Genomic DNA, 24772 nt, shown 5'->3' with positions numbered 1-24772 from the left:
CAAATGTACTTAAAGTCACTGCACTGTACACTTGAAAATGGCTAAAATGATATATTTTATGATAAAATGGTAAACGTGTATTTCACCACACACACTTAACAGTAGAAAACCAGCAATCCAATTAGAAAATGGATAAAAGACATGAATAGACATTTCATCCAAGAGGGGATATGGATGGTAAATAAGCATATGAACAGATGTTCAAAACCATTAATAGGGAAATGCAAATCAAAACCACAATGTGTAGTGGTCTACACAACTATCAGAACATCTGAAAATAGGTGATAACAATGAATTCTGGCAAGGACATGGAGAAACTGGATCTATCCAGCTTGCTGGTGGGAATGTGAAATGAAAATAGTTTGGCAATTTCTTATAAAACAAAACATGTGCTGACCACATCACCCAATCACATTATTGGGCATTTATCCCAGAGAAATGAAAACTTATGTTTACACAAAAACCTGTATATGAATGTTTATAGCAGCTCCATTTGTATTAGCCAAAAAAATTGGAAACAACCTAAATATCCTTCAAAAGATGAATGGTGCATTCATAAAAGGGAATACTACTTAGCAATAAAAACTAATAAAATATTGATAAATGCAGCAACTTGGATAGTTCTCAAGGGGAATTATGTTTAGTGAAAGAACCAATCTCAAAAGGTTACATACTGTATGATTCCATTTATCTACATTCTCAAAATGACAAAATATAGAGACGCAGAACAGATTGGCAGTTGCTAGAGACCAGGGATGGTTGGTGTGACTATAATGGGATAGCACAAGGAAAACCTCTTTGGTGACGGAACAGCTCTGTATCTTGACTGTGGTAGTGGATACATGAAGCTATACATGAGGTAAAACTGCACAGAAGTACACACACACACATACACACACACAGATGAGTTAACGTAAAACTGGTGAAAAAGGAATATGGTCTATAGCTTAGCTAACAGTATGACACTAATATCTATTTCCCGATCTTGATATTGTACTAAAGTTATATAAGATGTCCTCATTGGGGGAAGCTGGATGAAGGGTTCAGGGTACGCTTATGTATCATTTTTGTAACTTTCTATCAGTCCCCAATTCTTTCAAAATTAAAAAGTTAAAAAAAGGTCTATATGCACTTAAAGCAATATATATTTTATAAGACAATACATGAATATACAACAAACCCATTGGAATGTCTCTAAGGGGAATGAGTAATAAAATGAAATAAATTATTGTTAGCCTTGCACTGGCTAATGATGATGACAGTGTGCCATAAAAATAGGAATATGATGAATTTCAAAGAGGTTATAAAAGTATATTTTAACTCTGAGTACAAATAAACCTCTTTATAAAAAGTATTTTATAAGAGCCTAGATTATGGGGTAGACAAACTATGGATGAAATCCTAGCTCTGCAACTTAGCAGCTGTGTGACTCTGGGCAAACTACTCTGCTTCAGTCACCTTATCAATAAAAAAGGGAACAATGTAACTCATGCCTAATGTTCTCAGAAGTGTTAAATGGTAATAATGTAGGTAAAGTAGTTAGCACAATGCTTAGCACATAGCAAGCACTCAATTATTAGCAATTATTGTTATGATTATAAATGCAAGCACCAAAATTACCTTTCAAACTGGCTGACAAAAGATACAACATTTTATCTTTCCTCTAGAAACTAAACTAAACTGGTGAGATCAGAAACTCTTAATCTTTTTCATTATTATATTCTGAAGTTTTATACACAAATAAAATACTTGTGAAATAAATGAACAATTACAAGGTTTAATTTCATCTCCTCACTAAATCTTTACTATGTACCTAAAGTTATGTACCTTCATCCTTCATGTTGCGATCTATCTGTGGACCAGCATTCCTTTCTCGGAACTGTATGCCCTGCATGTGTCTTTGCATAGCTTCCTGTATTACTTCAAACAATGGTTGATCCTGTTTGAGACATAATGGATGTTACCTCTGTTAGAAATCACATTTTTCTTATCGTCTCCCAAATTCCACAACTGAAGTTTTGTGGAAACATATATTTTTCCCTTAAAAGGAGAAATGGGGATAAGGGGTGGGACTGGGGAAAGAAGCAGCTCCTATACATCATATAATAGCTCAGACCTTTGGCATATGAACATTTAACATACTATAGTTTTAACTATAAATTCTGTGACATGAAATAATTTGTAATTTGCTGATACATGAAAAATAATCTTGTGAGCTTGTGTAATCTGCGTTAGAGTGAACGGTTCAGCTAATAAATGAATCTAGCTTATTATACAGAAATCTGAGTTTTAAATTGGCATTGCTGTTTTAATTCATCCACGTACATAGCAATGGAGATAAACTATATACTATAATGGTAATTTACTTTAGGTTAAAAAATTTTTGGACGAATATTCTTTGAACACTTCATGATAGAAACATTGTAGTGACATAAATCTATGCTAGCCCCGAGGTAGCTTAGAAGTCCTCCATAGCAAATAAACTATAACATAAATGCAGATCAGAAGTGGCAAAAGTACAATATTCCTGGGGGAAAAAAACCCACAAAAAATGTTCATTCATTCTGCACTGCTCATAAGATAAACTCTGAACTCCCTGGATTGGTAGCCAAGGCTCTCCACAACCTGGTCCACCCTTTCCACAATCCCTTACTACCCTGCAGGTACCCTACACAAAAAGCCAAACTAGACTGAGCAGTATGTCCTAAACTGTGCGTCAATCTACCCTGTGCTTTATTATTTATTTCACCTTTAATATCTTCTCACAACTTCCCTCATCTCTGATGAAATCCTACTCACCTTTCAAGGTTTAGTTTAGGTGAAATTTTAGTTGCTTTCTGTAGTCCTCCCTGAGACCCACCTACTAGATCATCTCTCTTTCTTTATGAGACTACATAGCACTTCCCTCTTTTTTGCAATAATTGTATTATCTACACATCACCTCTTCTACCATGTTGCAAGCTCTTTAGGCAAAGAGCAAGTCTTATCTCTGCAATCTCTCATAGTAGCAGCAGGTGCTAAATAAATACCAATATTTGAAGAATTTGTAAGATTCAGATTCTTAATTTTACATGTATTTTATATTAGAAGCTAAAAGTCATTTTTCAGGAAAAAAATTATTTTAAGAAATGATCTTTACCAGTGTGCCAGCAGACAAAGGAGCAGAATCATCTGTAGGATACATTCTGGAAACTGGGCACCTGAGAATGTCTAGACCATTTGGGACCATTTTACAATAATCCTGAATACACTGTAGCCACCACCACACAGCATCCCGGCAGTTGTATCTGGCATAAGTTCCTTCACCCAGGAGATTAGGAATGAGACCATGTCTTAGGGTACCAGCAAATGCTAAAATAATATTCCTAAAACAACAGAATTAGGTGAATCATTTGACATGAAAAAATCACTTAAAAAATTGAAGACAAAAAAGTCACTCTTGGTAATCGTTATTTTTTATGTATTTTCTCTCCTACCCTTATTTCTTTGTATTTTCATGTAGAAAGAGGTCATAATATAAAATAAGCACTGAATTAAAAATCAGGAACCTTGATCCTAGCCCTGTCTTTTTCTCTAACAATCTGTGTGACTAACCACCTCTGGGAGAATATTTTTTCATCTGTGGAGTTTGGGATTGGACTGGGTGATTTTTAAGGTCCCTCATAGCTCTAGGTTTTACTTTTGAAATCCCTCGTATTTCAAAATCTGAGTAACTAAGAACATGAATCTTATTGCTTTAAATAGCAGATACCAAGAATAAAACAATCATATAAGAAAATAAATGGGTAAAAGCTGACCTTGAAAAACATAATTTATTTTCAAAAACTTGTAGAGAATATTTTATCTTTCAAAGTGTTATTCTACTATCATACACCAAATGACAACTTTGTAAGATGGCATGGCATTCTAAAAAGAGCGTGAAACTGAGAAATAAGAAGACTGAGATTTAAATCCTAGTGTTGCCATCTGTATGACCTTGGAAAAGGCATTTAAAATCTCTAGGCCTCGGGGCTTCCCTGGTGGCGCAGTGGTTGAGAGTCCGCCTGCTGATGCAGGGGACACGGGTTTGTGCCCCGGTCCGGGAAGATCCCACATGCTGCGGAGCGGCTAGGCCCGTGAGCCATGGCCGCTGAGCCTGCGCATCTGGAGCCCGTGCTCCACAACGGGAGAGGCCACAACAGTGAGAGGCCCGCGTACCGCAAAAAAAAAAAAAAAAAAAAATCTCTAGGCCTCAATGCTTTTTGGCTAAATCATTTAAAAATCTAATTAATTCTATATATCAGTTCAATGTCCATTTCTTTTAAAAAATTTTTTTAAAATTTTTGGCTGTGTTGTGTCTTTGTTGCTGTGCATGGGCTTTCTCTAGTTGTGGCGAGTGGGGACTACTCGTCGTTGCGGTGTGCGGGCTTCTCATTGCCATGGCTTCTCTTGTTGCAGGGCACGGGCTCTAGGCATGCGGGCTTCAGTAGTTGCGGCACGTGGGCTCAGTAGTTGTGGTGCACAGGCTTAGTTGCTCCATGGCATGTGAGATCTTCCCGGACCCATGTCCCCGGCATTGGCAGGCGGGTTCTTAACCACTGTGCTACCAGGGAAGTCCCATGCCCATCTCTTAAATTATAGTGTAAGAGGAACTTTTTATCTTCGTAGTACAAAAGTGTTAGTATGGACTGTGACACTTCCAATTAATAAAAAGTCAGAGTATTAGCAATCTTAATTATCTAGAACATGTCATACATGAGAAAGTTCAATAAAAAGTCCTCTGTCCATGAACATCTCTGCAGAGGGTGAAAGTAAAACTATCTGTGGTAGAGACAGCCATGTGTCCACCAAAATGGCTTTCCTATACATCCCAGCCTACCTTACACTTGGCTGTGGCCAGATGACTGCATTCTAAGGCAAAAGACTGTTAAGTGAATGGAACAGGTGTGTGTTCCTCAGGCTCTCTTTCCCTTTCTGCCAGCGGACTGGAGAGAACCTAGAGTCCCTGCAAGATGGTATATCCTGAAGATAAAGAAGCCTATATCCCTTCACCACTAAGTAGAAAGTTCCCTCGTCAACACCCATACAGGATCAGAAGCAAATGAATTTCGTTTGTGAAAAGCCATTGAAATTTAAGAGTTTATAATTCATAGCAGCTAGCACTACTGTAACAAATGCATTATCTTCTGGGAAATCATCTAGATCAGGGGTAGCCAAACTTTTTTTCTGTAAAGGGTCAGACAGTAAATATTTTAGGCTTTGTTGGCCATATATGGTCTCATCATATATTCTTTTTTTTTTTTTTAATGATGCTTTAAAAACGTAAAAACCATTCTTAGCTCTTAGGTCATACAAAACAGGTGACAGGTCATAGTTAGCTGATGCCTGATTGAGATAGTCATATGTAAAACTAAGTAGCAGAAAATTTTGACAGTACATAGAAGTGATCATTGGGAGCCCAGATAACAATGAAAGTAACAATAATTATTTTAAAAATGAACATTTATGGAGTGCTTAGCATGTGGCAGACATTGCTCTAGATATTTTAACTGTATTAGCTTATTTAATCCTCACAAAAACCCTATAAGGTAAGTACTATAACCATTCTACGGAGAGCACGAAGAGAACAAATAATTTGTCAGGTGGGCATTTGGAACCAGGATTAGAACCTGGTAGTCTGGCCCAAACCCAAGTTCTTAACCACTATACTATGTTCCTGACGTTCCACTTCCTACTTCTTAATCACGGTCATTTAGGGGCATTTGGGGAAGAAGCACACAGCCTCCCAAATTTCTATAGCCCCATAATAGTATCTTAAGTCCATAATAAAAGGTCTTATTATATGTTAGGTTAGTATAGGGAAGCATATAATACATTTTAGATGTTCACTTAGAAATTTCCAATTTTAAAAGGATCAGAAATAAAACTTGTCATTTGGAGAGGCAAACCTCCAGTTATTTCTCGGGTGACATCAAAATAAGGTATCATATAAATGCTTATTTTGCTACAAGTTTTAACTTGCAGAGCAGTGATTTCAAACTTTAGTCTTAGGCAGCTGAAAATCACCTGGAGCCCCTGCGAAAACACAGATTGCCATCTGCCAACTCTGCCCTTTCCACCCCCAGGTTTGGATTCAGCAGATCCAGCAATAGAGACCAAGAATTTGCATTTCTAACAAGCTGTCAGATGGCGACACTGCTGATTTGTGGAACACTATACAGTACTGATGTAGAGCCTTTCTTTTCTACCTCTGATAAATTCATACATAATACTGTGACATAAGAAAACACCATTTTAAGTCTAGAAAACGTAAAACTGGAGGTTACAATGTCTGACATTAAAAAGAAGAAAACCTGGTACTATAATTCTTTCTACCAGACTCTGTCAAAAAGCCAGCAATGCCTTCATTATGGAAGAACAAAAAATGGCAGACTTTCCAATTTTACCTAAAAGTTCATCTGAGTTCTTACACTTAACTTGGGCATAGAAATTTTACTCTTTAGTGAGTGATGTTAGTAATATGTTTATACATTTTTTAGTTTTACTTGAAATAAAGTAGCAAATGCTAAAGATAACCTGATCTGTAACATGAAGGGTTAGAATTTGGTAACTTTAAAGATTTTCACGTCTTTGAAATTCTATGATCCTATTAATTGAATATATAAAAATAAAATAAAAAACACACCTAAGGAAAACATGCCTCCCATATGTTGAGAATAGATGAATAAGAAAAGTTTGAAGAGCATGTGAAAAACATTCAAACATAAACCTGCATTGCAACTTTTTAGAGATTTCCTACCTGGCCTCCAAGTAGCGTCCAGTAATCAGCAGCAGACCTCTAAGGGCAATAAAAGTATCCCTTCCCCAGCAGCGGAAAATACCAGAAGAAAAGTGGGGTAAGCCTAACAGAAAACACAACAAAGTAATATATTAACCTTAATGTACACAAACCTATGAACACCATTACTATAGATGAGTTGCTCTAAACTTGGGGGTCAAGGATGAGCTAAAAAGAGTCTTCAAACCCTCTTAAGGTATCTGCAGAATGTATGGCTATACTTATGTCAACTTTTGTGTGATGAGGTTCCATAATCATATCTGATTCTTAAAGGAATCTGTCACCCAAAATAGATTAAGAATCAGTGCTAGAGAGCGATGCTTATCTGAATTGGTTCAAATGTGTGAGTCTTTAAACACAGATAAACTTTTTTAGTAAATTAAAGTTAAAGATTAAAATCAGAGGTCAAATATTTAACACATCAAGAAACTCTTAATAGTAATGATATATTTTTAAAGGTTCTATGTGCAATTCGAAGGCAACAAATTAATCTAAATATGAGATGATTACCTTAATGATACATAAGTAAATGTTTATTAATCTATCACTATAGAGTTACTTTATTACCAAATTTCCCATTTACTTAAAATGACTTAGAAGTGTTATAGTTTGTTAGTCAGAGACAGTTTTTACAGATTAAAACAAGGATTTCAGACGCCAAATAACTTGAACATTCTAGGTAACTGCAGCTTTTATGCATGAAGTAAAACAGAGTGACTGATGGATAAAATCTAAAATTTTACTTTTAGATTGAGTTTGGTTTCTTACAAAACATGAAAAGAATATAATTGTTATCTGTATTTGTACTAAAAACAATAATCAGTAGGAAAGTAAAGCAAAGGAAATTAGCATTTCACTCAAGAAAACCAACTATGCAAAAGTATAAATGTAACAAATATTTTAGGAAGGGAAAACTGAGGTCATAAATAAAATGTTCACAGCATTCATTCATAACTATTTTCTAAGCACTTAACACTATTTGACAATATCTTGTTTGTTTTCTGGTTTGTTGAATGAATGTCGCTCCCCAGTAAAAAATAAGATCCATGATAACAGAAATCTCATTTGCATTGTTTACCAAAATATATCACTGAAAATTGTAACTGGTACATATCACTATAAAAATTTACTGAATGAATGAAATAAAAGATTTATAAAAGGTAAATTGAGAGGTGAAAGAATTTGACTAAGATAAACAAAAATTGGCAATACTTCACAATTTAAGTTTCTGTTTACTGGGTCTTCACCTTGTATGTTCTTCTGTTAAGAAAACATCAGAACTAAAGGTAATATCAGACGTTTCTTTCTATATTGTCTTTCAAATAGTGGTACAAAATTTCCCTAAACACTTTGTGTATTGTTTATATACGGTTCACATATACAGTTTATATACTGGGTTGGCCAAAAAGTTCGTTTGGTTTTTTCTGTAAGATGGCTCTAGTAGCGCTTAGTTGTCCTTAACTTCATTCAAAATAATTTTGTTATATTGTATTGTGACAGCTATTATATCAGCGTGCATTAAAAAAAAAACTTGTCAAAATTGGTGAATTTTTGTGTAGCCATTTTAATACTGAAGATGGAAGAAAAAAAGCAACATTTTTGGCATATTATGCTTTATTATTTCAAGAAAGGTAAAAATGCAACTGAAACGCACAAAAAGATTTGTGCAGTGTATGGAAAGGTGCTGTGACTGATTGAACTTGTCAAAAGTGGTTTGCGAAGTTTTGTTTTGGAGATTTCTCGCTGGACGCTCCATGATCAGGTAGACCAGTTGAAGTTGACAGTGATCAAATTGAGACATTAATTGAGAACAATCAACGTTATACCACATGGGAGATAGACGACATACTCTAAATATCCAAATCAAGCACTGAAAATCATTTGCACCAGCTTGGTTATGTTAATCACTTTGATCTTGGGTTCCACATAAGTTAAGTGAGAAAAACCTTCTTGACTGTATTTCCACATGAGATTCTCTATTGCAACGTAACGAAAACATTCCATTTTTAAAACAAATTGTGACGGGTGATGAAAAGTGGATACTGTACAACAATGTGGAATGGAAGAGATCGTGGGGCAAGCAAAATGAACCACCACAAACCACACCAAAGGCCGGTCTTCATCCAAAGAAGGTGATGTGTGTATATGGTGGGATTGGGAGTCCTCTATTATGAGCTCCTTCCAGAGAACTAAATGATTAATTCCAACAAGTACTGCTCCCAATTAGACCAACTGAAAGCAGCACTCGACGAAAAGCATCTGGGATTAGTCGACAGAAAACTCATCATCTTCCATCAGGATAACGCAAGACCGCATGTTTCTTTGATGACCAGTCAAAAACTGGTACAGCTTGGCTGGGAAGTTCTTTTTTTTTTTTTTTTTTTTATTAGTTTCTGCTTTATAACAAAGTGAATCAGTCATACATATACATCTGTTCCCCCATCCCTTCCCTCTTGCGTCTCCCTCCCTCCCACCCTCCCTATCCCACCCCTCCAGGTGGCTGGGAAGTTCTGATTCATCCGCTGTATTCACCAGACACTGAACCTTCGGATTTCCATTCATTTCAGGCTTTAAAAAATTCTCTTAATGGAAAAAAAAAAATTTCAATTCCCTGGAAGACTGTAAAAGGCACCTGGAACAGTTCTTTGCTCAAAAAGATAAAAAGTTTTAGGAAGGTAATGGAACAAAACGGTGCATATGATGTTTAATAAACTTCTTGGTGAAAATGAAAAACGTGTCTTTTATTTTTACTTTAAAAACCAAAGGAACCTGTTGGCCAACCCAATATATGGTTGATGATGTAATTCTGATGATGATGATGATGACAGCAGCTATCACATATATATATATAGTACTCTGTGGCACAGACTTCCTGGTACTTTAACCCACTTAACACCTTGCATAAAATATAAGTATAGATAGATCCAAGGGTGAGTTTGAGTTGGTATGCCCCCAAATACAGGCAGTTAGTTTTTGTTAAAAAGTCAAAACTATAAAATCTCTAACACTGATGTGTGGAAATGTTTGTATTAACTTTTTGACCTCTCAGAGTATATGACTTAAGATCACACATCTTCTGAATGATTTCTACCTTGTCAATTATTATAAAAGCTAATAATTATATACATATTTTGCACCACTGTCACCAAAGGAAGGTATCCCTGGCCTTTGTATTCATTTAGAAATGAAACGAAGAAATCTATCTGCAAATCTGAGTACAGTCCTATATATTGTTAGTATAGAGTATATAAAACTCTCCTTTAGCATGTTAGAAAGGAATCCCAGAACTTCTATTTATATTTATGAACTTATCTTTTTAGTTTCTCTTTTTGTTTTACATTGTACCTGATATGTAAACATACCAAGTATCATAACTTATATCAGTATATCATTTATGATATCAATATATCAGTATATTTATTTTGGGAGTGCTTAACAACAGCGGTAAATAATCAAAAATGTTGAGATCACTATACTATGTAAGAGGCTTCTAAACAATAAGCTTTAAAATCAAATTCTGCCTATTAACTTTTTTTCACAATGGCCCTGTTCAGTTTTATGACCATCTGCATGGATTCACAGGGGAAAGCACCAGAAGGAGATCAAATAGTTGAGTGAAAATCTAAAACACAATTACATAATTAAAACATTCAGAAGGTTCATATGATCATTCCAAATGAAAAGTTAACTTCTTTTTTAGTTGTTGGGTCCACTAGGTCTTTTTTCTTGGTCTGAGCATATGCAAATTTAAGGGTAAACAGAGGAATTCACACGGACAACACTGTTACTTTCATGCTGCAATTAGTATTTTTCAGTTTAGTATGGGAAGTTCTAAACCTCAGTGGACTCAAATATTAAATACTTCTTAGAAATAGCTTGAAATTTATTAAAAAGAAACCAAAAGCCTATTTTGCTTAGATTTCAACTTGTTACTTGATTTGGGTTTTAAATCTACTTTCAGGAAAAATATCAATAGAGATGAAAGCATTTGATTGCAATTAGACACATAATAAAAATTATTTAACATTTGTTTCATGGTTTGTAACTTGTAGAGGACCTTTACAAGGTTGGGTTAATTTTTAATATTGGGAAACAAGTATAGTGTAATGGAAAAAGGGTAGTAAAACAAATTTGATTAAAAAATGCAAAATGTCATAAGTTGGAAAAAATAAACACGAAGAAAAGGATTAACTGGCCACAATAAAAAATGCACATAAATAAATGTCTGGTGCACAGTGGTAATTAAATAGTGAGCACGGTTATTATTTTTACAAGTGAATACCTATGAAATTTTACTAAGCAGTAACATGAAACCTTGAATAACATCATGAGTTTTTTTAATAATAATTTCTTCATAATTTCCTCACTAATCCTGACTTACACATTTAACTTTGTACATAATTTCTTACCTGCAGCTAGAGACACACAACACTGCTCCTTCTCTCTTGTGATTTCATTCAGCCTGCATGGTACATCCATAAGGGAAGGTGAAAGAAGTGGCAGAGAAGGGCATTTTCCTACTCCACACATTTGGACTGAACCCAGGGAAAGGTGTTTCACAAAGGTAGAACCGTTCTGAACAAAGCTGCAACAATGTTATAGAGTTCAAAATATTATGTGTAGAAATAAAATTTTTTTTATTATTCACTTATTTATTCAAAAAATTTTATTAGGGTAAGAACACCTAAGTTGAGACCTACCTGCTTTAACAGATTTTTAAGCGTACAACACAATATTGTTATTTATAGCCACAATGTTGTACATCAGATCTCAAAACTTACTCATCTTGCATACCTGAAATTTTATACCCATTGATTCAAAAATTTTTGGCAGTATTATTTTACTTGGTTTCTTCCCTTCAAAAAGTCTCTCTACACAAATGTGTAACAATGCTAATATCAGTTGAACAAAATTTTCAATTTGGATAAGGTTTCAGAACTGCTTTCATTTCACCCAGTATTCTGTCTAGCTGGCTTTAAAAGGCCTGTTGTAAAACAAATGGTAGGGCTGAAGTTTTGTTCTTTCTGAAATCATGCCCAAATTGATTTGGCATCTCTTTACTGGTACATTCCGACCTGTGGTTTCATTTTAGGGAAATTCACCGATAAAGGCAAATTTCATTTATAATAATAGCAGAATATTTTTCTCTTAATTAATGAAAAATTAGAAAAAAGAATGGTGTGTGTAGATTTATGAAACTGTATCCATTAACTTAACAAGTCAAGGAATAAATAGAAACAGATAACATGAAACAATTAAAATTTCCCATCAACACGTTTTTTAGTTTTATAGAACAGATTTTAATAACTGTTTTTGTGTGTTCCAGATTAAAGGATGTTAATAAATTTACTATCCACTTATCAACTTTTTCAGCTCTATGCGTGTATGACAATTCCTCATGTTTTGGTCTTTTAAGAGTGTTTAAACTGACTGTATGTGGCTTCCACACAAACATGCTTATCTACTCAAGCTTTTCTGGATATACCTTGACATCTGCTTCCATGCTATATCCAGGAGAGTGGTATATGCACCAATTAATATAGCATCAAAGTAACATGGGATAAGGTAACGTGGGATCTGCTTCAGGTAGAAGAACATAGCCTGCAACCATTTACCAACCTGTTATAAAAATAATTTTAAAAGTTAATTTGATGCGCTTATAGGCTAGGTGTATTTCAAAAGCTAAATCCAAACATGCAATTCTACTATCTAGCAATCTATTAACCAGATTTTCACTTATTAGAACTGAAAGACGATGAAGAAGGAAGGAAAATGTTTCAGTTTAGAAAATAATGTTTCAGGTTAGAAAACAATATAAATGTTATATGTAGTATGTTAATATACTTCTTATTGTGCCCTTGTTTTTTTGGACTAGAATATAGCTTTACTTACTTCAGCAATGGTTCCTGACCGTGAAATAAGCCGGTTACTGACATAGTCAATCATCCAGTCTCCAGATCTCAAATTATCACAAAAGGGATGCCCCAAGTCATTCTTTGGTCTTATTTCTGCCAATATGGACATTAATCCTGAAAATTCAGAGAAATATCATGACAATTTAATCACTGGCAAAGGTAGTTTGTTCTCATAGCCTGGGCTGCTGCTAGTCTCTAGTGATTTGGGGTGAACACATATACAGGTAGACAGAAGGACTGCACAGTCCTTAGTGGCACTTCCCAGGGCTGGAGATAAGTGTGGCAACACTGACTTGAACCAAGATACAAAGGCATACTGAAGGGGACTGCTGTCACAGGAGCTATGCGGAGTTTTCCTAGATTCCTATTTTCTGGGGCTGGTCCTGCTTTTTTGAATTTTAATAGTACAATATTCAAAGGCAATTGGCATAGCTTCCCTGCCCTAAGGATCTGGGGGAAGAAAACTGATAAGCCTACATCTTTTCACAGTTGAAAAGTGGTGGATTCCTTAATATTCAGGCAAGATTTAAGAAAATCATAGAACTGGTTTCAGAGACAGCAAGAGCACCTATGGTGGTAATAAATAAGGTCTGTTTGGAGAGGCTCTTTGAAATATAACAGGAGGTACTTGGCACTAAATGAAGTATCAAAATGAGGTATACAGGCATATCCTCAAGTACTACTCAGATAGAAGTATTAGAATTCCTATGAATATATAGCACATTCTATTATTTCAATGACAGAGCAATAGTACAACTTTCATTATTTAATAAGGTAGTAATTTCCACCTAAAAAATTATATTGGCTTCATTGACTTCATTTCAAATAAATTTATTTAGTTAGAATTTAATTAATTTTACTGTGTATATAGCATGTTTTGAGAAATTAAAAAATAAATATATAAATTTAAGATATTCTTTCCTTCAGGAAGCTTATAATCTTCTTTAGGAACAAAGCTTAAAACATAAAAAAATCTAGAAAACAAGACAGTATAAAATAATGGTCTATATATACCCTAGCATTTTCAGGGAAGGTAAATATTTCTCAGTAAGTGTTAGCTCCACTTACTGAATAATGGAATGACATGACAGAGCAGTGTTTTAGAAGAGAGGTCTGATGATAACCAATGGGACGGTATGATTTGTGGAAAAGGTATCAAGAGGCTGGAAAACTGGTTAGTTGGTTTTGTAGACAGGACTTAGGCCTAGACAGGATGATAACCGTGGAAATAAAAAGGAAATAGTATACCAAAAGAGAATACAGAAAAAAAATCCAGAAGTCATGATTACTGATTTGGGGTGAACACATATACAATAATTTTGATTAATTATTGATCAAATGTTGAGGATAAAAGGGGCAGGTCCAAAAGTGGATTCCTGGATTCCAACATGACTGAATATGTATTGTTACAAGAAGTAGGGAAGGGGGATTTTGGTTAGAGGAGAGAAAGGTCAGTGAAATGGTTAAGTGTGATTTAATCTGAGGTTGCTATTAACAGCCTGCTGGAAATATCAGGTGGCTGCTGGAAATACTAAATTGCCAGAGGGTAAAGGGATTGGTATAGAGTAAAAAATAAATCAGGGAAGGGCAATTATATTTAGAAAGAATGAGAAAAATCATTTCATGAGAAGGTAAAGAGAATTAGTAAAAAACCGGACTTAACTTTAAGAAACATAAAGGCCAGAAAAGAAGTTCACACAAGTATGGTCTTTTCAGGCAAAAAGAAGGAGTTTAACAGCTCAGAGTGAAAATGGTAGGTATCTGCTTAAGAGTGGTAAGATATATATTTCTTTATTACTCATAGCACAAAACATTTTTTGTTGAAAATGAGAATATTTTAGAAAAAAACAAAATGTCATAAGCACAAAAAGTCTTACAAATTTTTATTGAGAGCTTCTTATGTGCTTGATTTTGTAGAAGGTATGAAAGCTAAAAACCAAGAATCCCCCAAAAGGCAAACGTTGTTCTTTCTCAAGGTACAGTCTACTTAGTGGAGTTTTAAAGCTAATTATCACTGAAAACTTACTATGAACTAAGCATTGTCTAAGTACTTTACATGTATTAACTAATTTAATCCTAACAGTAACCCCTTGTGGTAGATTCTGTTTTTATCTTCATTTTACAGATGAGAAAACTGAGACACAGAGAGTTTACCATATACTTATACAGCTAGTCAGTGCAACCCACAAAGTGTGGTTCTAAAGCCTGTTTCTTGACCACCATAATAAAGATTCATAAAAAAATTATACTTATTATTAAAATAAGGCAGTAAATTCCAAAGGCTAATAAGAGACATAATAGATAAATGCAATGGGTGTCTGGAGGACAAAGAAATTACTGTGAAAACAATAGTTAAGGAAGGATTTGTGGAAGATATTAAGAATTGAATTGGCCCTTAATGATGGGTTAGATGGACAGAGAAATAAGGAGTTGAAAAGGAGGTTTTTTAAGTGGGAAACTATATGAACCAGGAATACATGTGTGAGAAACCAAATTTCCTAGATAAAAATCTAAGAAAATATTACCAACCAAATGAATTAAACTGATAGTTAAATATTTAGTTCCTGTATCCCACTTTACAACTACTCTAACTGCATAATATTTAACTAAAAGTTCTCTTTGTAGGCTAAAACAAATATGCAACAAAAAAATATTTCCAATTAGACAAAAAAGGAAGATGAATATATTTACAACCTAGTCCCATTTGGAGCTCAAACGAATGATCTCATTTAATCCTCATAAAAGTCTATGAATTAGACAATATTATTCACATTTTATGGAGGCAGAAGTTGGGGCACAGAGAATTTAAGTTACTTGCCAGAGGTCAATGAGTAGGTGGCAGAGCCATAATTTGAACCCAAGCAATTGAACTCTGAGCTCATACTCTTATTCCTATATGGAAGACACCATATGATCCTTAAAAACAAAAACAAAAAACCCCGAAAAGTTTCACTATCCTTATACTTGCTTACCTTGAAGACCTGCATATTTAAGAGATGACCAGTTTGGTATGTTATAACACCCTCCACCATCTTCTTGTTCTTCTGATTCACATCGGTAAAGTACCTGATTTAGCTCAGCCAAAGTTAATTTAGAGGCAATACTAAAAGTTGGAAAATAAAGAAAATTGGTTAAACATACTAAAATTTCACTTGCTCTCAATAAAAATAAGAAAATCTGAATCATAACAAAAATGTTTTAGCAATGTATGTTTTAGGAACTCAGCGTTATACTATATACATTGTAAATATACATTTAAATAATAAGAGGATAAACATGCTAAAAACTCAATTAGAAGTAACATTTCTCCCAAGCCAAGGAAATAATCAAGTGCTAAATTTTACTAATTAGAAGTATACTGGAAAGATCTTTTGGTTGCTATATCCTTTATCTTCTAATTATTATTATTTTTTTTGCGTTACGCGGGCCTCTCAGTGTTGTGGCCTCTCCCGGTGCGGAGCACAGGCTCCGGATGCACAGGCTCAGTGACCGTGGTTCAAGGGCCCAGCCGCTCCGCGGCATGTGGGATCTTCCCGACTGGGGCACGAACCCGTGTCCCCTGCATCGGCAGGTGGACTCTCAACCACTGCGCCGCCAGGGAAGCCCATAAATTTGTTTTTAATCTTTCTAGTTCAGACTTAGTTTTTCCTCTCCTTTATATTCTCCTATGTGGGGCAATAAGAACTTTTTATGCTAATTATCTTAAACTCAAAATAATTATCAAAGGACCGATAAAAGGATAATCAAAAGTCACAGTTAAGGACCTTAGAAATCATGTGTTACTCTACTGCTACATTCCTCTCCTTTTCTCCTTTCAGCTCCTAAGGTTGCATTATCCTTCAGCTTGGTTGTTTAAGAAGCCAGATTTTCTTAGATAAAGATGTTTCTTGATAATGAGCAGAAGGAAGTGTTTAACTATCATCGCCTTGGTTTCCCTTTGTCCAGTTAGCAGTGAGATTGTGTAAATGACTACACCTGAATGCAACTGAAACCCTACTTTCTTTTCTTGCACTTCTAACTGCTCAGTTATATACTTTCATTTTATATAACTGAATACATATCCTCTTGAATGTACTCCCTTCTTTCTCTTTTAGTTCTGTTTCAGCTTAGAAAATTGTCAGCTGTGCTTTGTTCCCTCGGTCTTTGCTAGCCTCCCTCCTCCCAGCTGGGACTGACCCTTTCTCTGCAATTTGTGAATCAAGAGTGAGTCAAATCTATCAGTAGCCTCAGTACCAAGTCCATTCTAGTGCAATATTTTTCAAGATGTAGTCAGTGAACTCCTTGCATAAGAATCACCTGGAAAGCATATTAAAGTGTAGATTTCTTGATCTTGTCCCAAAATAATATAAGTAGCTCTGATGAGGAATGTGCATTTTATAAACATTCCATAGAAACACAAAACTGCTTCATCACAGATTTTTCTTTAGAATGTAACTACTAAGTATGGTTTGAATTAAGAGTTAATGCCCTTATTAATAAAAGCTCTTAAAAAACAACAAAAACAATTGCACAGAACAGAAAAATGAGCTAATATGTAAAATGACATATCACCAAATAAATACAAATGGCTGATGAACAAAAAAATTAGCTTAATATTTAAAATAAATTGAGATATCATTTTAAAGTATTTTATATTTACCAATTTGACTAATAATAGCTAACACTTACTGATCACTCACTCTGTGTCAAACACTATTCTGTGAGTCACTATAATTATATCTCTTAGGTAACTTGCCCAAGGTTTTACTTCTTACAGCTAAGAGTCTGAAATTAGACTCAAACCCCAGCAGTCTAGTCGCATCCTCTATGCTGTTAAACATTACATTACAATAATATATACTCAGTATTAGTAAGGATGTGTGATACTAGACTCTTTTACATAGAGCTGAAAATATTAATTAATATAATCTTTCGGGAGTGGATTTGGCAGTATTAAAAGCCTCATATATACAGGGCCTCCCTGGTGGCGCAGTGGTTGAGAGTCCGCCTGCCGATGCAGGGGATACGGGTTCGTGCCCCGGTCTGGGAGGATCCCATATGCCGCGGAGCGGCTGGGCCCGTGAGCCACGGCCGCTGGGCCGGCGCGTCCGGAGCCTGTGCTCCGCAGCGGGAGAGGCCACAACAGTGAGAGGCCCGCATACCGCAAAAAGAAAAAAAAAAAAAAAAAAAAAAAAGCCTCATATATACAGACAGTCTAACTCAGAAATTCCAACCCTGGAAATTATCCTAGTACTCATGATATCAAACATATACTGAGCATTCGTTACGTGCCATGAATTGTGTTAAGTGCTTTATATGCATTATCCTATTTAATGCTTACAAAATCTAAGAGGTAGGAAGTTATTATAAGCCCCATTTTCCAGATGAGGAAACTGAGATGAAGAAAGTCTAAATAATTTGTTCAAGATCATACTGACAGTGGTGAAGCTAGAGTTAAGCCCAGCCTCAAATTTCAAAACCCATACTCTTTAGTACTATATGGTACCATCTAGCAAGGGCATGATTAGTAAAGGAATAACTAAGGATTTATGCAAAGATGAATGTACAAAGACATACATAATAGGGAATAATTGGGAGCAATTCAGCTGTCCAAAAAATGTAGACTGATGAAATAAATTATGGTATAGCCATATATTAGAATAATGCATTGACATTAAATAAATGAAGTGGTAAGAAGTATGATGTATGCAACTTAGTCTCAAATAGCTCAGAAAAACTGTGTGTATATGTGTATAGAGACGTGTATATATAGATAGATAGATATGTATAGCGTATATATGTATACATGTCTATCTATCTATCTACCTATCTATCTGGGAGTGTATGAGTGAGACAGCATGCATGCATACACAGGCACAAGCCACAGGACAAAATGTTAACACTAAGTGATGAAAATACTCCTGCTCCTTAGACTATCCTTTAAGCAACAAGGATACATAGGACTCTTAAAACTGCTTAAATCAGGCTTGCGGTAACTTATCAGTTATTAAAGTGCAAATCTCCATAAAATAAGGCATACTTACGAAGCAAAAGGAATTTTTAATATAGGATCTGTGTCGTCAACAGCAAGACTCCCAGATTTAAAATGAGGACTGAACTGTGTCAGATGATTTCGAAGAATTCCAACAGCAGCTTGTGCATGTGGATCAAGACTAACTCTGAAAACATTAATTAAAATATGGTTAATTTTTAGGAGTAATTTATTCAAAACTAACAGGATATGTAAAACACTTTAAATATAAGTAAAGTTAACAGTTTGAACTCTAATTAACATACCTGAATATAATAACACTTCCAGGAGACAAATTTTCAAATTCTATTTCTTGAATATATTCATTGGGTCCTTTTGTGGTAATTCCAGCTTGTTTAACAATTTTACTTTCATTAAGCTTGAAAAAAATTATATAAAACTGTTCAATAAATAATTCTAATGTCCTTAAAATGTTAAACACAGTAGTGGGATGAGAGTCCCAAATACCTGAATATGTTCTCTAATTTCTACTGTGATATTTGGCATTCCATTGATTGAATTAGCATCCTTCCTATAAGGTTCTGTATTTCTCTCAACAGTTCTAGCTTCAAGAACTACTTCTTCAATTTTACCTAGGGATATATAAAAACTTCAGCAAAATTTCATATTAGACCATCTGAAATTAAGAATTGGTAAAGAGGTTTTAAATCACTTAACTTAAAGTTGAATATGAAATATCAGTTAATTAAAAAAAACAGTCTGAAAGTAGATAATTCTACCTAAGATGCAGCTTTTACACAATGCTTTAAAAAAAATCACAACTTAATTAACAAAGCTTTATTTGAAAAGAGATCTCATCAAGTAATAATGACTTAGCTCTGGGGAACAATGTACAACCTTCCTAATATTGAGTGGAGAGAAAGTAGATCACTTGAAAGACTTACATTTAAAAAATGGAATATTTCAAAGACAGAAAAAATAGGGAAAAATTTATAACACCCAGATCTCTCTACCTCACTTAAGAAAACATTCCAAATCCAACTGATGTCCCTGTGTACCCTCTCTCCCCCTTCAGAGGTAACCACTACCTGAAGGTTGGGGTTCATTGATCCTGTGCATTTTTGCTACATATGTATGTTTCCCTAAGCAATATATACTATTCTCCATATGTCCAAGTTTATTTAAGTGGATTCAAGTTATATATATATTTCTGAAACTTCCTTTCTATTGGACAACACTGTATTTTTTAGGTTTGTTCAGCTAATATAGATTAGCTCTACCTTATTTATTTCAAAATGCTAAATAGTATTCCACTGTATTAATTATACCAAAATGCATTCATTTTATTAACATTGTTATTGTTTTTCTCTACTATAAATAATGTTACAATAAATATTTCTGTGCATATTTCCTAATGGAAATGCAGAAGAGTTTCTCAGATATATACCTGGGAATAGAATTGCTGGACCAAAGGATAAATAAAACTGCAATGTTATTATATAAATTATTTAAATAATTTGCACCATTAATCTGACAATGAAAGACCTTTTGATCCAGAAATCTACTTCTGGAAATATATACTGAGAAAATTGTTCAAAAGAAAAAGAATTATTCCTAGTGTACATTCAAATCTTAAAGAACACTGCTAAACATACCCTAAAATATTAAAAATGGAATACTAACATAATAAAATATGAAATATTTAACATAATAAAAATCACAATTTTGTGGACTGATAAAATGGAAAATGTTTTAAGGATGATCACTGACCAAAAAACAACAAAAAAAACCTCCTGAGATACTACCGTATACACTGAGTGTAGCCATGTAAAACTATATATGTATATTAGCAACAACCAAATAAGATTACTGAATATAAACATGTGACTAGTCAAAAAAAGTAATAAACATTTAACTCTGAAACTATTCAAGTTGATAATTTCTAAAAATGGGAGTTATGAATATTTAGCAACTAGCAACCAATATAGAATATGATGATTTTATGAGAATCTTCATTCACTCAATTAATCAACAGACTTGGACAGCTGCTGTATGCACAGGAGCATGTTATGCCATAATATATTATATATAATAATAAGGAAGGAAATGAAATACACATGTCTAGAAAAAAATCAAGCAATACTAAGGATATATCTCAAGGATGTATTTTATAACTAAGTGTCAGAGTGATATAGAGAGAATATAATTACTTTATGTGCAGAGGAGAGAGAGTTCACTGAATACTTAGAGAAAGATTCTCAAAGGAGGTGAAACTTTAGTCCTTGAAAGATGTAAAGAAGTAAGACTACTTGGGGAACAGTGAAAATATCTATTTGGTTGAAATAGTGGAGTGACACAGGGCCAGGAAGGTAGGTGAGGATGGATTATAAAGAGCCTTAAATATTAAACTATTTTTCATTTTGGTTTATATATGTAAAATGTGTATACACATACATAAAACACTTGGACACACATGAATATACGTATATACATACATACAAACACATGAACATACATATATATTTTCCTGGGTATAGAAGAAATACATGTTCATTTTATACAAATTAGGAGATAAGGGAATGTATTAGGATGAAAACAAAATCACTTCACAACTCAAAAAATGTTAACATTTGAGAGTATTTTCAGGTTTTGTTCCATGTAGTAAAAATATAAGCTATCAAAAATTTCTAATGCTTTTTCTCAACTACATCTACACTTGCACTGTGTTACAATATATATGATATGTAACAATTTAATAATATTTATTATTATTATTATTAACAATTTAACAATATAATCACAATAACACTTTTTAGATCCCATTACCAGGGATGCACATTTGAGGCACTTCCTTGCTGTAAAATGAAGTCTTGGGATTCCTGAAAGCAGTTCTAGACACAGATACAACTGACTGATGGATACTAGGTGAGTGTCTTGTTACTGCCACTATGTCTTCATCAACTTGATCCACGTATACCTGAGAAACAAAGAGAAAACACATTAGTGCTCAAATTGGGAAGACTCTAAAATTGAACCTTAAGAAAGAAACCTAGATAATTTAGTTTCTTGCCTGAATAAAACCCTTGGCTCCAAGCTCTTGGTGAAGTTTATTGATGGCACACCTGGCTGCAATGATGCCACTTTGGAAATTAACTTCACCGATACTGGATGGTGATGCTGCAGGATTCCACTTAGAGTAAAACCGTTCTTCAGAAACTACTGAAATCTGAACAAAATTAAAACTTAGCCATGTGTATGTTTTAATTACAATGAGAACTTTTGGTAAAAATGATCAAAGTTTTTTGCCTTGTGGATTTTAAAAAACAACACATAAACAAACCTGATGAGGCACTAATTCGTCATAGCCCTTAGTACTTCCACTAGCACAACATGCCATAGAAACAATCGTGGAACTTGGGAGAGCATCATATGCTGACCTATGCTAGAAAACAATAAACAAACAAACAAACAAACAAACCCAAAAGTTTATTTTCTTTCAAATGCAAAGTGCCATCCTATAGCATAATGAAGTAAAAGGATAAGTGCATAAATACATTCGATAAGATACATTCATTTGCTTTAAAACAAATAACAAAACGCTCAAAAACCTTTGTATCACAATCACTAAGGCACTATTTTGAAGTTTTGTGGATATTACTACCACTAAATAGCAGGGAACTAAATATCAAAACATTTAGCAAAATCAGTAAATACAAGAAACATGTTAGATGCTTACCACAATAGGACACTCATTATCATGGGTAATATCCATAAACAGGGCATGTGCAATAGCTGGCATTAAAGGCCTCAAACAGGGTTGGACGAAGGATCCAACAGGTTCTCCTCCATATCGGTAAACTAATCTGCCCTCTTCATGACTGTCATATGCACTCATTGCCTCTGCAAGGCATTACAGAATATTTTAACAATCTTCATTATCAATGTCCAAGAAGAGATTAGATTTCGTATCATGACTGACTTTCAAAAAAAGACCACATAAATATTATAAAAAATAAAACTGCTTCAAACATTTAAACAAATGTCCATTAGTTTAAATGACAAAAAAGTCTTCTCTGTAACTTAACCAGAGAAATGGTTCATGCAGGTAAAAGGGAACATATGTTGTTTATTAGGATGTTGGTTATATAAAATCCATGAAGAAAAATCTAAAGATTATATCACATAGGCAGGTAGGAGATGAAAAACAGATTTGTATGTTTCCAACAACCAAAAAAATGGTTTTGTTCATGAATCATCAGTTCATTCCACTGCTCTTTCAAATTAAAATGAGATATTTTACTCCAAAGTGGAAATTTTTACTGATGAAAACAAAGTTATACTAGGAAATTCTGAGTAGAATATTTAAAAGAACAGTAACTATGTTGAACATTATTAAATGCTGTATATAAAGCTATTAAATGCCTTTTAATCTACTTAAACAAAAACTAAAGCTTTAGATGGGAAAAACACTTTCAATAAGCCTACCTCTTATTAAGGAACTAATGCCCAGTCTAGTAACAAAGATATTGTCCAGGTCTTCACTTCCTGTGAACAGTTCAGCTACTACATATAAATTGGGTTGCAATTTCCTAGCAGCATCCAACATGTACTGCAAAAAGCACAGTTACAAATGTAACAGAAAGAGAAAAGCAAGATGGTGCAGGGGAAGGAGAGGAGGTAAGATTAGGCATGGATTTGAAAATATCACATAGCAAGACAAAATGGAAATCCAAGAAGAATTTCCAAATAAAGTAATTGTGCATATGTAAGAAAACAGACCAATACACACAGGAAACAAGAGAATTTATAAAGACAATATAACAGTTAAAAAGGAAGATTAGATTTTGCAGATATAGGGACACAAGGGGGAGGAAAAAAGGAAGAAGAAAAATGTTAGTGTCACATTAAAAAATTTAAACCATAACACTGCAGTTTAGGATTTCCCTCCGTTTTATGTTTTTTGTTTTTTTAAAATTTTATTTATTTATTTATTTATTTATGGCTGTGTTGGCCCTTCGTTTCTGTGAGAGGGCTTTCCCCAGTTGAGGCAAGTGGGGGCCACTCTTCATCGCGGTGCGCGGGCCTCTCACCATCGCGGCCTCTCTTGTTGCGGAGCACAGGCTCCAGACGTGCAGGCCCAGCAATTGTGGCTCACGGGGCCAGTTGCTCCGCGGCATGTGGGATCTTCCCAGACCAGGGCTCAAACCCGTGTCCCCTGCACTGGCAGGCAGACTCTCAACCACTGCGCCACCAGGGAAGCCCCTATGTTTGTTTTTAATACCTCTAATCAGACCATTAATTTCCAGGCACTTGACTAAGCTATTCATGATAAATTCCCTACTGGTGAATCATTTAGCTATTGCAAAGATTAGGTCTGACCAGACTGAGGCCAGTTTTTCCTACAGATGATAATAAACTTTTTTTTTTTGGCCATGCTTTCCAGCTTGTGGTATCTTAGTTCTCCGACCAGGGACTGAACTCGGGCCATTGCAGTGAAAGCACTGAGTCCTAACTACTGGACCACCAGGGAATTCCCCAAAACTCTTAATCAGAAATCAGATCAGTTCCAAAAAGTTTTTTTTAACATAACATTTGCACAAAGACTAGTAAAATACTTGAAATTCTATTAAGTAAGATCCTAGAGGATTATGTAACAAAATTAAGCAAGTTAAATTTTAATATTCTAACTTTTGCCATAATGTTATAACAATCTTAAAAGTGTATTTTTTTTGATGTTGCTATAAAGGCACACACAAAAAAACCTCTGCCATTTTTTGAAGCTAATAAACGTCTACCATCTTAACTAATGTTCATTAAATTCTTCCAAATCAAATCAACTTTTCATCACAGGACTTGAAACATATACATTATAATACTGCTTTAAAAGTATAGAAATAGATGTTTTTCAGATAAGCACACATTTCCAAAGAACACTAACTTGTGACTAGAAAACTATCAAAGATCTTATAAACAGAATGAAAATTTGAAGTGTTTACAAAGCTGTAAAATGTAAAAGATAATGCTGTAAGTGTTGGCATTGCTTAAGTTACTGTAAAAAACCCAAAGAGA

The 24772-nt window shown here is 34.4% G+C and overlaps 1 protein-coding gene across 1 annotated transcript in view; it reads right to left on the bottom strand.

Annotated features, from left to right (window-relative positions):
• AGL (amylo-alpha-1,6-glucosidase and 4-alpha-glucanotransferase) overlaps positions 1–24772 on the bottom strand; it is an 80755-nt gene that overhangs the window by 27135 nt on the left and 28848 nt on the right. The window contains exons 13-27 of the mRNA XM_082614084.1: positions 23189–23312; positions 22440–22603; positions 22044–22145; positions 21774–21929; positions 21530–21680; positions 19211–19335; positions 19009–19121; positions 18756–18890; positions 15705–15835; positions 12710–12846; positions 12303–12436; positions 11227–11402; positions 6779–6881; positions 3140–3365; positions 1828–1939 (exon numbers count right to left, since the gene is read on the bottom strand). Coding sequence (XP_082470210.1) covers positions 1828–1939; positions 3140–3365; positions 6779–6881; positions 11227–11402; positions 12303–12436; positions 12710–12846; positions 15705–15835; positions 18756–18890; positions 19009–19121; positions 19211–19335; positions 21530–21680; positions 21774–21929; positions 22044–22145; positions 22440–22603; positions 23189–23312 — 2089 coding nt within the window. The remainder of the gene's footprint in view (positions 1–1827; positions 1940–3139; positions 3366–6778; positions 6882–11226; positions 11403–12302; positions 12437–12709; positions 12847–15704; positions 15836–18755; positions 18891–19008; positions 19122–19210; positions 19336–21529; positions 21681–21773; positions 21930–22043; positions 22146–22439; positions 22604–23188; positions 23313–24772) is intronic.

The sequence above is a fragment of the Mesoplodon mirus genome, assembly GCF_964341445.2.
Source record: "Mesoplodon mirus genome assembly, chromosome: 3".
In the NCBI taxonomy this organism is placed as follows: domain Eukaryota; kingdom Metazoa; phylum Chordata; class Mammalia; order Artiodactyla; family Ziphiidae; genus Mesoplodon; species Mesoplodon mirus.
Note: the sequence above shows the minus strand (reverse complement) of the source record. Positions and strands in the feature narration are given on the sequence as shown.